The sequence below is a fragment of the Podarcis liolepis genome (assembly GCF_965112155.1).
Source record: "Podarcis liolepis genome assembly, chromosome: 2".
Lineage (NCBI taxonomy): Eukaryota > Metazoa > Chordata > Lepidosauria > Squamata > Lacertidae > Podarcis > Podarcis liolepis.
In genome coordinates this window covers 5033751-5049521 of record NC_139555.1, presented here as the reverse complement: position 1 = coordinate 5049521, position 15771 = coordinate 5033751, and the positions used below count along the sequence as shown (strand labels likewise).

Below are 15771 nucleotides of genomic sequence, written 5' to 3'. Positions count from 1 at the left end.
CAGTCAATGGAGTGGACGTGATGGGCTGATTATCTGCCAATAATCTGTGTCCTCAGGAATGTACTAGGAGGCCTCATTGCAGAACACTTCAAGTTCCGATCTTTCTTTAAAGACAATGTAATTAATGGGATTGTGGGGGAGGAGACAAAAGAGAACCAATAAAATCAAGGCTGAGCTACTTGATATCTAGTCAACCCAAAAGGGGGGGGGGGGAGGAAAAGCTTGTCCTCACCCTTTCTTGGCATTCTTCTTTTTTGCTTCTGGAGTAGGTGAAGGAGAGGGAGAACGCTTCCTTTTCTTATAGTTTCCTCCCTTCTTATCCCGTCGGTCTGAGTCAGGACTGTTAACCTAGAGAGATGGAATAAGGCAACTGTACAGAAGGAGCAATGATCAGCTTCTGCTGAGGAAACAGTGAATAGACATTTCTCAGGCTTCTGTTCCTCATATTCTATACCAAGTCCATTACGGTTGGGAGACCTCAGTTCACAGGAAGTCAATATAGCCATACCTCAGGTTACAGATGCTTCAGGTTGTGTTTTTTTGGGTTACGGACGCGCTGAAACCCGGAAATACCAGAACAGGTTACTTCCGGGTTTCAGTGGTCGCGTATGTGCAGAAGCGCTAAATCGCGCTTTGCTCATGCACAGAAGCGCCAAATCGCAACCCCCGCGTTCGCAGACGCGGCGCTGCAGGTTGCTAACGTGCCTCCCGCACGGATCATGTTCGCAACCCGAGCGTCCACTGTAGTGTTTTGTGTGTCAAAACACAACATGCATCCTCACATCATCTATTGCTAGGCAGGAGATGGCAGTTGAGAGAGCTTGGGTGCTTTTTTATATGAGAGAACTCCCCACATATTCAAAACAGAAGGAAAAGGTGTGGCTTGATCTTCTTCCTACAGGAATTGTGTCTAATTGTTTAAAAAGGGGGGAGGTGGAGCACAGGAACTGAGGTAGAGCAAAGGAGCAATGACTTGCTGGCCCCCGTCCAGAATATGAGCCAGGTATAAGACACAGGAACACAGAAGGTGGACCATATAGAACTTGGTGGCTTTTGGAATTCTTGCAATGAAAGCTGGACAGATGGAACTTGGTTGGATCCAGCAAGGCACTTCTTACATTTGTGAGCAAGTGTGAACATTCAGGATCACACTACACACAAGATCATACAAAGCCAAGGCTACAGGATCGGAATCTCACAGCACAGGTTGATTTTGCCTTAAAATCAATCTGCGCTATGAGATTCTGATCCTGTAGCCTTACTTTGTATGTTTAAAAAAGTGTTGCTGGGCAAAGAGGAACTCCAAAATTATACAAGAAGCGGACACAGAAACGGTGGGTCTGAAATATCATGCTCCTATATATGCTTTGGTCAGAGATGTTTTTGTTCTCGGTCTTAAGTTTTTCTCTCATTAGAACATAGGTACAGTGGTGCCTTGCAAGACGAAAAGAATCCGTTCTGTGATTCTCTTTGTCTAGCGGTTTTTTCGTCTTGGTTTTTTCGTCTTGCGAAGCAAGCCCATTAACGGATTAGCGGATTAGCGCTATTAGCGGCTTTTAGCGGCTTATCTGCTGATCGGATCAGCTGATAAGCGGTTTAGCGGCTTAGAAAAGGGGGGGGAGGGGAAAAAACCAGCAGGAACTCGCAAGTCATTGTCGTCTTGCAAAGCAAGCCCATAGGAAATTCATTTTGCGAAGCACCTCCAAAACGGAAAACTCTTTCGTCTAGCGAGTTTTCCGTCTTGCGAGGCATTCGTCTTGCGGGGCACCACTGTATATTCAAGATATCCCACAAGTATTATAAAGAAATGGAAGTTCTCTAAAAGCACCGCACCTCATCAGTGAGAGTCTTGGCAGAGATTTTCTTCCTGCGGGAGACAGGGCTCTTCTCATCATTTACTTCATAGTCTTCTTCATTCATCCACTCATTGAAAGTGTCTGTGTCCAGGATCCATTTGCCATGAACCTTGATGTGAGGAGAAGAGAAACCCATCGCTGAGCACCTTCAAGCAAGAAGGGAAATGAACCACTTCCCAATCCAAAATTGCAACAAGGAATGTCTCTGGCCCAGTGGACACAAGATGAATTCAGAGCCTCACATTCTGCGACTGCTGCCTTGAGTGACCCAATCCCAAGTTCTTTTTGTACTCAAACATCAAATGAAGGCAATCCTTTACCTTGCGGGGTTTCTCTGGCGTGGGTGCGTCCTCCACGGGGGCCTCAATTTCACTTGCTGGTATCCAGGTGTCATAGCTATGAAGGAAAGCAGGCAGCAGTTGATTCAAAACCTCTCCTGCACAATGTAGCCAGTTTCAGGGAATGGGTGCGGAAATTAAGGCACAAGTTCATCTATACCCCACTTTCAGAAACAGGAAAAACCTAGCCAGATTCACATTCTGCAAATTTACAGGAAGTGGTAGGAGAAAATAAAAATAGGAGAGGATATAAACTGATAGCATCAGCTGCAAATGCACACTACAATACATAGGGGGAAACATGCTTCCTATACCTATATTGAGAAGGTTACAGTGGACAGATGCTAATCCTGCTCCTGCTCACCTGTCAGGGAAGTAGCCCCAGTGCAGGAGGACCTGTTTGTCTCTCTTCATGATCGGGCGAACCCACTCTTCTACAAGAAAAAGGAAACACGGATGATTACGATCAAGGTATTAATTCACTCTGGAAAGGCTTTCTTTCACACCATTTGTATTGTGCAGCATTTTTACAGTGATCTACTCTGAGCCCCTGTAAGGGAAGTTGGGTAAAAGAATGGCTGCGCCTGCATTAGCTGAGGTCATCTGCAGAGGCAGCAGCGGTATCCCATTTGTGCAAGTTCCATCCTAGGGAAGCTTACCCAACCTGCCTGTGCTGTAAGATCATAAGTGGGGGCTTTTCTCCAGATACGGGGTTGGGTTTTTTGTTTTGTTTCTTGCAGGGCAGGGGGGGGGATACATTATGTAGTAATGCAGAGAGGCCTCCTTGTGATGGAGCCCCGGTTGTGGAAGATCCTCTCCACAACCTATGACTGGTGTACACAACAATACTTTCTGTGCCAGGCATAACCCTTATTTGCCTGAATATTTTAAGTATTGGTTTATGTTGTTAATTCTGTTCTATTGTTTAACTTTTGAAAAACGTCTTTGTTTCAATTGATTGTTTTATATTAATGTATATTATTACAGAACGCCTCGTTAGCCATGCCTGCTGTATACAGCTGAGATATCCTGAAAGAATGGGAGGGAAGTAGCTAACAGATATTGGAAGCGAGTGAAATATAATTGCAATGGGGACCAAGTATCCTGCCTAAGAATGGTGCATTCTGGGATATGCAGAGTAAAAGCTATAAAGTATTTTAAATGCTGAAGGTGCTATAGAAAATATGAGTACTATTTTGCATCTTTAGATTTAAATGATTTGTAAATCATGTTTCACTTTCCTTCACCACCACCACAGCCCCTTGCCCTTTACTAATGAGCTGTTTTCTATTGTTGCTGCTTTAAATGCGGTCTCTTTCACTCCAGCTGCACACGTGTCGTTCCCCTGCTAGAAAAAATGCGAGCAGCGCTGCAATTTACTGACTGTTTTATCAGCATGCCTAGCTACAACCCAGTGTAGGATAATCAAGCATGCAACAACCAGAGATCACCCAGCAAGATGAAAGTTAAAATTCTACAACTGAATGGAAATAGACAGAAACCTTACCTTCTTCAAGGCTACCAGGGACAGGGAAGACAATATGGGAAGCATTGTTCTTATCTTCTGTTACTGTTCCCTGGAAAGAGATCAAAAGAGTGTATAAAGACCAGAACATCTGAATTCCAGCAGCGTATGCCTCATAATGAATGAAAGCTATCTGGAAAAGGTTATTTATATGCAATTAAACCTGTCTTCCTCAACACCATGCTACACTAGCAAGAGGCCCAAATTGCTTATGAAGAGTTAAAACAGTTATTAAAACCTCATTACTGGACCAAAACCACCTAGGTTTGGCGAAGCATCTCATCCTGTAAGCAGTTTAGGTAGGCCTTACTTCTCTTTGGTCAGCCTGTACTGGTTTGAACCACCTGTTCTATGCAGCTCTTTATGACAGGGACTCCCACTTGGAAGTCCTACATGGTAGCACCTCTTTTCCGCACAAATCTCACTTTTCCAGTGATGCCCTTAGTTCTCTTCCCCAACAAAAGCAAAATATGTACATGCATGCAGAACTGGAACTGCTCACAAACATCTTTTGCTTTCCTTGTGTTTGTCTCCTGCAGTGTCCTTATTTAGCCTATTCTCTCCTTGAGCCTTTTGTTTTGCATTACTCTGTAAACTCTCAGGCATGGTAGGAGTGCTGAATTGCTTAAGTACCCACACCATCAGAGCATGTTCAGTGGTATTTTCCCAACTTTTAAATGCCCTCTTTACAAAAATTCATTAGTAATATAATAATAATAATAATAATAATAATAATAATAATAATAATAATAATAATAATAATTTATTATTTATACCCCGCACATCTGGCTGGGCCTCCCCAGCCACTCTGGGCGGCTTCCATAAAAACAAAAAATACAGTAAAATATCACACGTTAAAAACTTTCCTGAACAGGGCTGCCTTAAGATGTCTTCTGAATGTCAGGTAGTTGTTTATCGCTTTGACATCTGCTGGAAGGGCATTCCACAGGGCGGGCGCCACTACCGAGAAGGCCCTCTGCCTGGTTCCCTGTAGCTTTGCTTCTCGCAAAGTAGAAGGGGGTCACCAAATTATCATGTACCACTCCATGGGAGAGACTTACTTCCTTTAATATTTTAATGGTCCCTTGTGGACAAGTTATTCAAATGAAAACTTACATACAGCATCGTGGCAAGCAAGCGGATGTGTTGCTATATTATTCTTAATTCCCAAGCAAACAAGCATATCACAATCTCAGCCATTTTCAGATATGCATGACCCTCTGAGTATTTTTGTGATACCCAGCTAATGCTGTTCTGCAATCTCACCCACCTGGTGCCGTTTCACAATGTCTTTCAGCTTGGCCTGCAATTTAGGGTCAACGTCTGGATGCAAATAGATGTTAGGTCGGGAGAGACAATTGTTCTGGAAGAAAAATGAATAGTGCAGATGAGCACCTGGTGGCCAGAAATCCATAAAAGGACAGAGAAAGGGAAAGAAATCACCTTACCTGCACCAGAGATTTTTCGATCGTCATGAACATCTCCACATTGCGGTCCATCCGTGATGGGTTCTGGAAATCGAAACGCCGCCTTATTGGAAGAAAAGAGCAAGCTTAATAAAAATCAGAGTTCACGTTTCTTAAATGTTCTATTTTACAAATCTAGACTTTTGAGGAAGAGTGGAAATGGGCCACAGAATCAACTGGCCTGGTTCACACATCACTATAGTTGATGTTAAGCTACAGTTCAGTGCAAATGGCCAGTTGCTGCTCAAGAATCCCTGCCTCATTTCTCCCCCACTTCCTGGCTGTGCCAGAAGCAACAAACCACAAGCCTTGGCTTATTGTGTCAACGAAACCTGGGCCTGTGGTCCATTCCTCCCCAAACAGACCATGAGTGCTACCTAAAGTTTGTTCTTGCCTTATCCGTTGTGGTTTCTTTGGGGGAAGCAAACCACGAGCCCAAGGCTTTTTGCTCCCAGCACAGTATGGTCAGAATTGTGAGAGGAGCAAAGCTGGGATTTCAGAGTATATTTACCAGGACGGTGCTAACTCAAAAGAAAGCATAGTTAAACACAATTAAACATTAACTATCGTTTAACACAACGTGCACACAATAAAAAATTTGAATGTGGATTATGATAAAGCTAGAGCAGTATTTAGCACTGTGAACCCAAATGCTTCCCGGGGGGTAGATACATTCATATAAAAAATGGTAACCTGAAGGCTGTATTCCTCATTCATATCACTGCCTCCAAGCAGCCACATCCACACTACACATTTAAACCAGTATCATACAACTTTAAATATTCATGGCTTCCCCAAAGAATCCTGGGAGCTGTAGTTTATTATGAGACTCCTCACAAAGTGACAGTTCTCAGAGTTGTTTAACGATCAATCCCTCTTCACAGGGAACTCTGGGAATTGTAGCTCGGTGAGGGAAATATTGGTCCCCTAACAGCTCCCAGCATCCTTTAACAAACTATAGCTCCCAGGATTCTTTGGGGAAAGCCATGACTGTTCAAAGTCATATGATACAGCTTTCAGTGCATAATGCAGATTAAAGACTCCACAACAGCAAGTTGCTCCCTTACACACAACATTGCTTGTGAAATGACACTATCTCAGTACCATTGTCGCTTTGCAAACTATATTCAGATTCTTACATTGTTAATCTCTGAAGGGGAGAGTGTCAAGTTCAAGAATATTTTTTTAGCAGGATGAGGTAGATAAATTTAATTAAATAACTAAAATGTCCTTGTTCTATAACCCCATCCTCCCTGGGGAAAAAATGGATGGAAGGCGAAGAAACTGTTGTTCGCAACATTCAGATGCATTCAAATGACCTCTTTTACAAGGACCAAATCTGTCAACTTATTTCTGCACAAAGCCAGGAACTCCTACCCTACCAATACACAACCAAAAACCTCTACCCTATCATGGAATGTGGTGAGAATAGAAAAGTAAAAATGCTTACCATCCTTGATCGCTCTTGAATTTATAGGCTGCTGCAAGGATGTGACATAGGGCACCACCAGCTTTGAAATCTAAGAAGCATTTTATCTAGAATAAAGATAGCCAGAGTTAGAGTTAGATGAGCTGCATCTACTCCAGAAGACGGCCTTCTTAAGGGAAAATCTCATGTGCTCTCCATCTGTTAGGCTGGAGAACCACAGAATTCAGAGCACCTTAGAAAAAGCGCCTGATGCTAACAGTACAGAACTGAACTCTGGCCAGGGAGGGTAGCACTGACTATCAAGCAAGAGAGTTTAAAGCCCAGCAAAGTAACTTGAGTTACGGATACATGACTTGGATGAATAGCAATGCAATAAGCCGAAGAAGTGGAATATAAAAATTTGAACCCATCTTTCAGGAACCAACCAAAGCAACATTATAATCACCCTGCTGCAAGGAAGTCATGGAAAGCAACAAGATCTAAGCCATCAAAATTTAAAATGATTTTGAATTATATTTGCACTGAATTTTGCATGGTGGTGTAGATATAGTCAGTATAATTTGTTTTTATGTTAATCTGTATCAGTGTAAATGTTTTATGTTATCCTCTATTTTTATAAACAGCATAAAAAGATTAAACTGACTTCCAAGCTAGCAAAGCTTAGAAGAACAACCAAGAGCATAGCAAGAGCAATATCCGTCAGTGCCAGCCTGAATCAAAACCTGACACAATTGTTTTCTCCGGGAATGCAATAATTACTGCTTATTATGTGTCTCTCCCAAGCATAATATGCTGAAAAATCCCAACAACACAGAACTGCAGGCTTACACAGGGAAATACCATGGAGTTCTGCAAATAGCTAAGCCCCAGAAAAGCTTGTGTTTTATGTGCCCAATTCCTGCTATCGTTACAGAATCTCAGAACTGTTTCATACTAGAATGAGCTAGTAGGCTGAGGTGCTATAGTAAAGGACCACATCAGGAAGAAAGATTTGGTCTAGTCCTCTGTCCAATGTGATAAGCTTTCTGAATGAGGAACCACTAAAAATAACTCTGCCCCTCCAACGTTCAAGTTTTGCAATTTTCTAGTACCTCAGCCTATCATTTTATTCTGTATAAGAAGACTAAACTGTTCTTAAAATAAAAAAATTCCTTCCAGTAGCACCTTAAAGACCAACTAAGTTAGTTCTTGGTATGAGCTTTCGTGTGCATGCACACTTCTTCAGATACACTGAAACAGAAGTTGCCAGAGCCTTCTATATAGTGAGAAGGTGGGGAGGGGTATTACTCAGAAGGGTGGTGGGAATGGGAGATTGGCAGATAGCTGAGATGAGCCTGTTGACGACTCTTAACGACTGTAATAGGTCTTACAGGAAAAGGCAAGGGGTGAGAAGGTGAGAAATGGCTTAGTCATGTATAATGGGATAAGAATCCAATGTGTTTGTTCAAACCAGGTCTCTCCATGGTTTTAAGTTTGGTAATGAGTTGCAATTCAGCAGCTTCTCTTTCCAGTCTATTTCTGAAATTCCTTTGTAGTAAAACAGCTACTTTGAGATCTTATGCCAAAGAATAAACGGACATAAATCTGACATCAAGAATCACAAAACAGAGAAACCAGTAGGAGAACACTTCAATCTCCCAGGACATTCTATACAAGATCTCAAAGTAGCTCCCCACCTTCTCACTATATAGAAGGTTCTGGCAACTTCTGTTTCAGTGTATCTGAAGAAGTGTGCGTGCACACGAAAGCTCATACCAAGAACTAACTTAGTTGGTCTTTAAGGTGCTACTGGAAGGAATTTTTTTATTTTGACTATGGCAGACCAACACGGCTACCTATCTGTAAACTGTTCTTAGGCAGACAAGACAGACAGACAGGAGATCTCTCTAGAAGCAACCTACTCTGCGGAAGACGCTTTTCTTTCTCTACCACACCTGAACCAAGACAGCTGTGAGACTCACCGGTAACTTTGTGAGTGGTGCATTGCTGACATGTTTTCCAAACACCTCCTCTTGGAACTGCAGCAGCTGTACTACTAGGCTGGACAACGACTTATTGGTAGGTGGCTCTGCTTGGATGTACTGCGGAAAGAAGGACCGAGGCTTAGATGACTCCTATCCAGATCACTCTTTGAATCAGCAATCAAGCACATGTGAGACCTTGGCAAGGAACAGACTGAGGATTCATCATTTTCAGCAACTGGGTTACGATGACCAACATGCTCTAACCTAAAGTGAGTTACCACTGGTAGCGACACAACCAATTTTGTTCTTTATGTTTTTCAGAAGGAAAAGAGAAAGAGGCAACAGAGGAAAACAGAGACGTATACAGCAAATAAAGATAAAGGTGTGTCTTAGAATGCAGGTTAGGATGAAAAGTGGATTCCAAGTATCACTGAAAGAGATGCTTTTTCAGAAGGAAAAAATGGCACACCTAAAGAGATCCAATTCTACACACAAAGCAATCCTACTATGGAATAAGAAAGATCCACTAGGTACAGGACAGCACTCTTAAGCAACAAGAGTTCTCCAAAGAACTGTGGGTACTAAACAAAGCTGGTTCTGGCCTCTAAAAACTTTCAGTCAAAATAGGAGATCTTGAATATTATGTCTAGCGTAGGACTGAACTAACACCTAACACTAATGACTATTTTCAATTAATTCTGTATATAATGAGGACATTTTAGGGGTCCTATGTAGACAAAGAATCATGGCCTCAAATCGGCACAATAACCATTTTCATGTGTGGGCAATGAGACTTTCAGTTGCAGAGCACTGCAGACTTCACAGAAGCTCATTTCATATCAACTCAGGTGGCACACAGATGAGAGTATAATCAACTATATTCTTAAATCATTCTGTAGTCTGCTGCAGGCATAAAAAAATCGCAATACTCTTGTGGAGAATACCCCCACCCCACCCCATCATTGTTCCAGATTTCGTATGATACAACTACCACTGATGTGACCTGGTTCATAGTTTTACTTGCAAACATTTCACATCTCCAAAGTTGTGTTCCCAAGAAAATAGGTTTGTTGAAGTCTCAATGCTGAGAACACTACCCAGCACGTAAGAGATAACTACGCCATTTAAAATTATTATCAACAAAGTTTCTATGGAACAAATGGTGTGTGAACATTGCAGAAACATCTATGTGCTATGGTGCTTTGGTGTAACTGTGTGCATTCAGAATATGTTCCCTCTTAATTGTCGTGTCTATTGCCCTATTCTTTTTAGCTTGCATCCTCTGAACATTTGTTGGGGAAATGTGGGGTGGGAGGGAGAAGAATATAATTTCTCTCTCCCCCTCAGCAAACAGCATTTCAAATTTTGGGACAAGAGTCTCAGTAAAAGTCTGGACATACTCAATATTAGCAATGCAATTATTCAGACATAAGTCTCACTGTATTCCAAGATACTCCCAGGTAAGTGTAGCTAGGATTGCAGTCAAATCTGTTAAAGCATAGCTGTCAACTTTCCCCTTTTCTTGCGAGGAATCCTATTCGGAATAAGGGAATTTCCCTTAAAAAAAGGGAAACGTTGACAGCTATGTGTTAAAGCTTTAAAGCATACTTCCTGTGAATACTTTTTATACCATATAAATAACAATATTTATAACTATAACTCTTTCTTGCAAATACATGAAGCATTACCAACACAGGTCCATCACATTTCTTTTAAGCATTGGGCTTTGTGACTTTGCCAGGCATTAACTAATACACAGGTCCATTTAACTGTGTGTAACAGCAGACTGTGAAGCAGGGAACTGACCACAAAAAGGGATGAGGGGGTCCCCACCCTTGCTAAACTTCACCCCTACACAACAGAAGCTCAGGCCTCCTTGATTTGCCTGGTGTGCAAGTACCAGCCAAGTATGCAAACAAAGTTTCATGCGTGGATCATTCCAAGTACATTTAAAGACAGCATTTTTTTAAAGTTCCACATTGCTAGCGCTAGTAAAATTATGGAAGTTAGAATGAGAATCCATTCAATGCCGCTCCTTCTTCAGTTGTTGCAAATGACATGAGGGCTGGCAAGCGTTGAACTTGCAGGGAAGTGGTGAACATCAGGTCACAATCTGTCACTCCAAACACAGAACGCTGTCTGGTGACTCAGACATTCTCACTCGGAAGGTCAAAGGTAAACAGCATGGGAACCAAGACCCACGCTGCTTGCTAGGAAGGATGCAACTGTCAAATACCAGAGACCCAGGCAGAAACTACCAGGCAGTCTTCCACGTGCCTTCATCCCAGAAGGTTGCACGTGTCCTCAAATTGCCCATCCACACATATTACATGTGTGTGTGTGTGTTGGAGAGGAGATTCCATCAACATTCATTTCAGCTTCTGGGCTTTTGGCTGATCAGGGGACCACAGAGGAAAGCTGAAAGGAGTAGGGGATCTAACATGCAAATAGCCTCAGTAATCTGGGGAGAGGAGTCTCTTATTGCAGACTTAATGAAAGGAAGAGGTAAACTGCAACACACAAAAGCATTTCCATTTTCTGCTGGCAGGAATCAGATAAACTGGAAAAGCAAAGCAAAGTACCCCCGAGATTAAGGGGCAGCTGAGCAGCTCTCCTGGAGGTAGGAAAGAAAACCACTACGGTGCACTGCACCCTGTTTCCAGAAGACTAATGCTTCCTGCCCTGTTATATTTCTGCACGTCAAAGAGCACAGTTTCAGCAGGTGGGAGATCATTTATTGAAGTCAACTGGGGATTGCTTCAGGAGGGAGGGTGACCCATTTGGAAGAAGAAGAAGGGGGCGGGGGGAGGTCAGTTAATATGTCAGTAAATGAAACTTTCAGGGACTCGGCTGGGAATCAAATTAGGGAGGAATGCTTCCAGGGACAATGGGGGCGCCAGGCACGAGGCAGCAGGTGACAAGACGCCAAGAGGTCAGAGCAGGGGGTCTGCACCCCTGGGCGGCCTGGAGGGAAACAACAATGGGATGCCAAAATGGGGTCCCCTTGTCCTGCCAGGCACCGTCTCCGGCGGAGGAGGGCGGAGCGGGATCGCGGCCGGAGAGAGCCTCCCGGGGGCGCGGGGTGGGGTCGCTGGGATCCCCGGTCCCTATGGAAAAAGAGGGGGGCGCGCTGCACCTCTCCTGCCCGCCAGCTCCATCCCTTCTGGTCCCCCAACAACCCCCCAGCCCCTGCTCGCTTAGGGGGAGCAGCCCGGGCACGCGCGGCGGGGTCCCGAGGAGGGAAGGGGGCAGCCGAGGCGGAGGACGGGCGCCCCCGCCTCGCCCTCCTCCCGCGGCCTGGGACTGGCGCGGAGCCGAGGCAGGAGGCCCGGGCCCTGGGCGGGAAGGCCGCTACCTTCTTGTAGTTCTTGCTGAGCCAGATGCGCGCGCTGTCGAACTGGCTAACGGTGTCCGAGGCCTCGTAGTACTTGACGTTGGGGCCGCCATCCTTCTTCCGCACCGCCATTTTCCCAGCGCCGCCGGCCTGGGCCGCGCCGCCGCCTCCGCCTCCGCCTCCGCCGCCACGGCCCTCGCAGCGCCCTCTGCTGGCGGCCGCTGCCCCGCGCGGGCCGACGCAGCGACCCCTACTGGGCAGAGAGGGGAAGGGAGGAAGCGGGGAAAGCCGGGCCACGGTTTGGAGGCGAAGCGCCCCCTGCAGGCGGAGAGCCGCAAGACGCGGAGGCTGAAGTGCGGGGAACGGCGAGGGGTCGGGCGCATCTGCCACCGGAAACAAGTGTGGGTGTATATAATATGCATGCATGTATACACATGTATGTATATATTTTGGGACTGAATGTTCTGTTTAGTGATGGGAAAGGACACGGATTGAAGTCGAGACTGAAAGTAGCCAAGAATAAATTCCCCTCTTTTCTTCAGTTCAGGAAATGTAGGACGAGGGCTGAAAATGGGGGGGGGGGGGGCTAAAAAGCGAAATGTTGTAGCTAACAATTGGGTTGAGTGCGAGTGGGATCACGGAATTCAGAAGTAAGGGATCCCTTGGGGAGAAATAAGAAAACAAGGCTCAGGCCATATGCTGGGTTGGGGTGCAAATGGCTCATGAATTTGCTTGTTTTCCTGTTTCCTCTGTACTGTAAACCTGCAGGCAAGGCCTAGATTGCGTTTATCATTGTAAGGCACGTTTACGACACAAATGCATTTTGAGAAATGCATTACAAAGGAATCTTCACAGCTCCAGTGCATGCTCAGAGGGGCAACAGATAATCTAAGCATCTTTCTGTTTAAGGTCTGTTAGATTAAAACTTGACATCACCTTGCCAACAAAGGTCCGTATAGTTAAAGCTATGATTTTTTCAGTAGTGGTGTATGGAAGTGAGAGCTGGACCATAAAGAAGGCTGATCGCCGAAGAATTGATGCTTTTGAATTCTGGTGCTGGAGGAGACTCTTGAGAGTCCCGTGGACTGCGAGAAGATCAAACCGATCCATTCTGAAGGAAATCAGCCCTGAGTGCTCACTGGAAGGACAGATCATGAAGCTGAGGCTCCAATACTTTGGCCACCTCATGAGAAGAGAAAACTCCCTGGAAAAGACCCTGATGTTGGGAAAGATGGAGGGCACAAGGAGAAGGGGATGACAGGGGATGAGATGGGAGGACAGTGTTCTCGAAGCTACCAGCATGAGTTTGACCAAACTGCGGGAGGCAGTGGGAGACTGGAGTGCCTGGGGTGCTCTGGTCCATGGGGTCACGAAGAGGCGGACACGACTAAACGACTAAACAACAACATTAAAACTATTCTGATTACATGACATCTCAGAAACAGCAGCTTCATACGGTGCATTTATATCATTATATTAATTTATTTATTTACAGTATTTCATTTATATACCCCCTTTTTCTTCCAAGGAGCTCAAGGTGGTGTACAGGATTCTCCTCCTCCCCATTTCATCGTCACAATCCTGAGAATTAGGTTAGGCTAAGAGATGGTGACTGGCCCAAGGTCACCCGGGGAGCTTCATGACATTATTCACTCTTTTGCACCAGAGCCCTTGGGAATAATGCCTCACCTTTCCATTATCATTAGCACTATCAGGGTTGTGGGTTCGAGCCCCAGGTGGGGCAAAAGATTCCTACATTGCAGGGGGTTGGACTAGATGACCCTTGTGATCCCTTCCAGCTCTATGATTCTGTTATTCTAAGGGCCAAACTAGAAGGCAATCAAAGCAATCCTAAAGGAGAGAGGCACTTCATGCAGAATGTGAGCAGCCAGAGCCAGTGTTCCTTGCACGTCTAGAATAAAGGAGCGAAGCTTGCAGATCAGACAGTCTTGCAGTCTTGAGTGCCGGACATGTTGTTTAATGCAGGAAAGTTCCCCCCACCTTACCCCGTGACACACTTTAGCCACCATTTATCATAACTGGGAGATGCAAGGACGGACCTCGCCTTTTAACTACATCCTTTTACAGGAGGTTGCCGATTCTTAAATGGCCCCAGCCCAGTATACCTGAAGGAGCGTCTCCATCCCCATCGTTCACTGAGGTCCAGCTCCAAGGGTCTTCTGGCGGTTCCCTCACTGCGAGGTTACAGGGAGCCAGGCACAGGGCCTTCTCGGTAGTGGTGCCTGCCCTGTAGAACGCCCTCCCTTCAGATGTCAAGGCAATAAGCAACTATTTTACTTTTGAAAGACATCTGAAGGCAGCCCTGTTTAGGAAAGTTTTAATTGTTTAATGCTGTATTGTTTTCAGTATTCGGTTGGGAGCCGCCCAGAGTGGCTGGGGAAACCCAGTCAGATGGGCGGGGTATAAATAATAAAATTATTATTATTACTAAACCAACTGATTTTGTGTACGCAAGGAGTGGCAGCAGAAGTGTCCAGGTAACACAGAGTGCAAGGATGGGGCAATCACCTTTTCCCTGTTCCAAGACTTAGCTCTGCAGCATGTGAAATACTAATTAGTGGTGATGCCCATGAACACATTTCCAGGCTCATTATTTATGGAATACATATCCTGCCTGTGCTCTCGAAGGAAGCTGGCGAGGCAAACAGGCCCATGATTCAAAGTGAAGGCGTGCAGGACATAGAATCGCAGAACTGTCGAGTCGGAAAGGGTCCCAGGGTCATCTAGTCCGACCCCAACAAGCACCCCTGGGGGAAGAGGCTTGGGCTGCTCTAATTCCCAGGCTGGGAGTCGCTAAGATTCCGTGTCTGCCGTGACCTCGGAGCCCTTGAAATCCCAGTCTAGGCGACGGGATAGCGATGCCCTCAGGAGCCTCCTCAAAGACGGGCAACTTGCCCCGGACGCGCAAGGAGGGAGGCGGGAATTCTGCACATGCTCAGGAGCACGAACCCCGCGCGGCTTTCAGCGCGGCCTGAGGGGACCTGCGTGGCCGGGCGGGAAGGCGGGGAACAGCGGCGGCGGGGGCTGAATTTATCGGGAATATTCGTATTAAAAATGGAGTCCGCGCTGCGCTGAGGGGAATTTGGGGGTCGCGAAGCTGAGGCGAGCGGAAGGCGCCGGGGCCGGGCGTCCTTTCTGGCGGCGCGTGAGGGGGCGGGGAGACGCGGCGCTCGGGTCTCCTCCTCCTCCTCCGCCGCCGGGCTTCTCCCCGCCGCCCATTTCGCGCTCCCGCGGTCGGTCCAGGCCGCCTGGCGGGCCGGTCTAGCTGGAGCTCCGCGCAGCCTTGGCCCGAGAGTCACGGTGGCCGAGTGGTTAAGGCGTTGGACTCGAAATCCAATGGGGTTTCCCCGCACAGGTTCGAATCCTGTTCGTGACGGCGGTCTCGTTTTTATGGGGGGAGGCGCCGTCTCCTTTTAACTGGGCATCCCGCTCCCCCGGGTTACAAAATAAAATAGAATACTGTATAACGAAAAGAACCGAGGAGGGAAGCGGATTAAGAATCGCGAGGGAGGGCGGGCGGCGATCGTCGCCGCGTTTCAACGGAAGGCGGAGAAGCTCCAATTGCGAGGGGGGGGAAGAGGGGGGCGGGGCTGTCGAAGGCGGAGCTTGAGCGCTAGAAGGGGCGTCGCCGCCACGTCTGACCTTCCCATCCGCATCCCGTTAAGGCCCATAGCGTTACTACGGTGGATCTCAAACATTTTTTCTAAGCTGCACTTTCAGAGTAAAAAATGGATTGTGCCACACTTAATTTTCTATCGATAAGAAATACATTGAGAAACGAAACAACTCTTGGCAGTTGGTTGACTTACAGCATAGAACACAACTACTTATAATATGA

The 15771-nt window shown here is 45.9% G+C and overlaps 1 protein-coding gene across 38 annotated transcripts in view; it reads right to left on the bottom strand.

Moving 5' to 3' along the window:
* Window positions 1-12095, bottom strand: part of SMARCC2 (SWI/SNF related BAF chromatin remodeling complex subunit C2) — a 30151-nt gene extending 18056 nt beyond the window's left edge. For all 38 annotated transcript variants that reach the window (XM_083489475.1, XM_083489483.1, XM_083489490.1 and 35 more), the window contains exons 1-10: window positions 11934-12095; window positions 8576-8695; window positions 6636-6721; window positions 5168-5249; window positions 4990-5082; window positions 3702-3771; window positions 2559-2628; window positions 2177-2252; window positions 1834-1965; window positions 233-348 (exon numbers count right to left, since the gene is read on the bottom strand). In XM_083489475.1, coding sequence (XP_083345601.1) covers window positions 233-348; window positions 1834-1965; window positions 2177-2252; window positions 2559-2628; window positions 3702-3771; window positions 4990-5082; window positions 5168-5249; window positions 6636-6721; window positions 8576-8695; window positions 11934-12044 — 956 coding nt within the window. In that variant the 5' untranslated portion in view covers window positions 12045-12095. The remainder of the gene's footprint in view (window positions 1-232; window positions 349-1833; window positions 1966-2176; window positions 2253-2558; window positions 2629-3701; window positions 3772-4989; window positions 5083-5167; window positions 5250-6635; window positions 6722-8575; window positions 8696-11933) is intronic.
* Between the last annotated feature and the right edge of the window lie 3676 nt (window positions 12096-15771).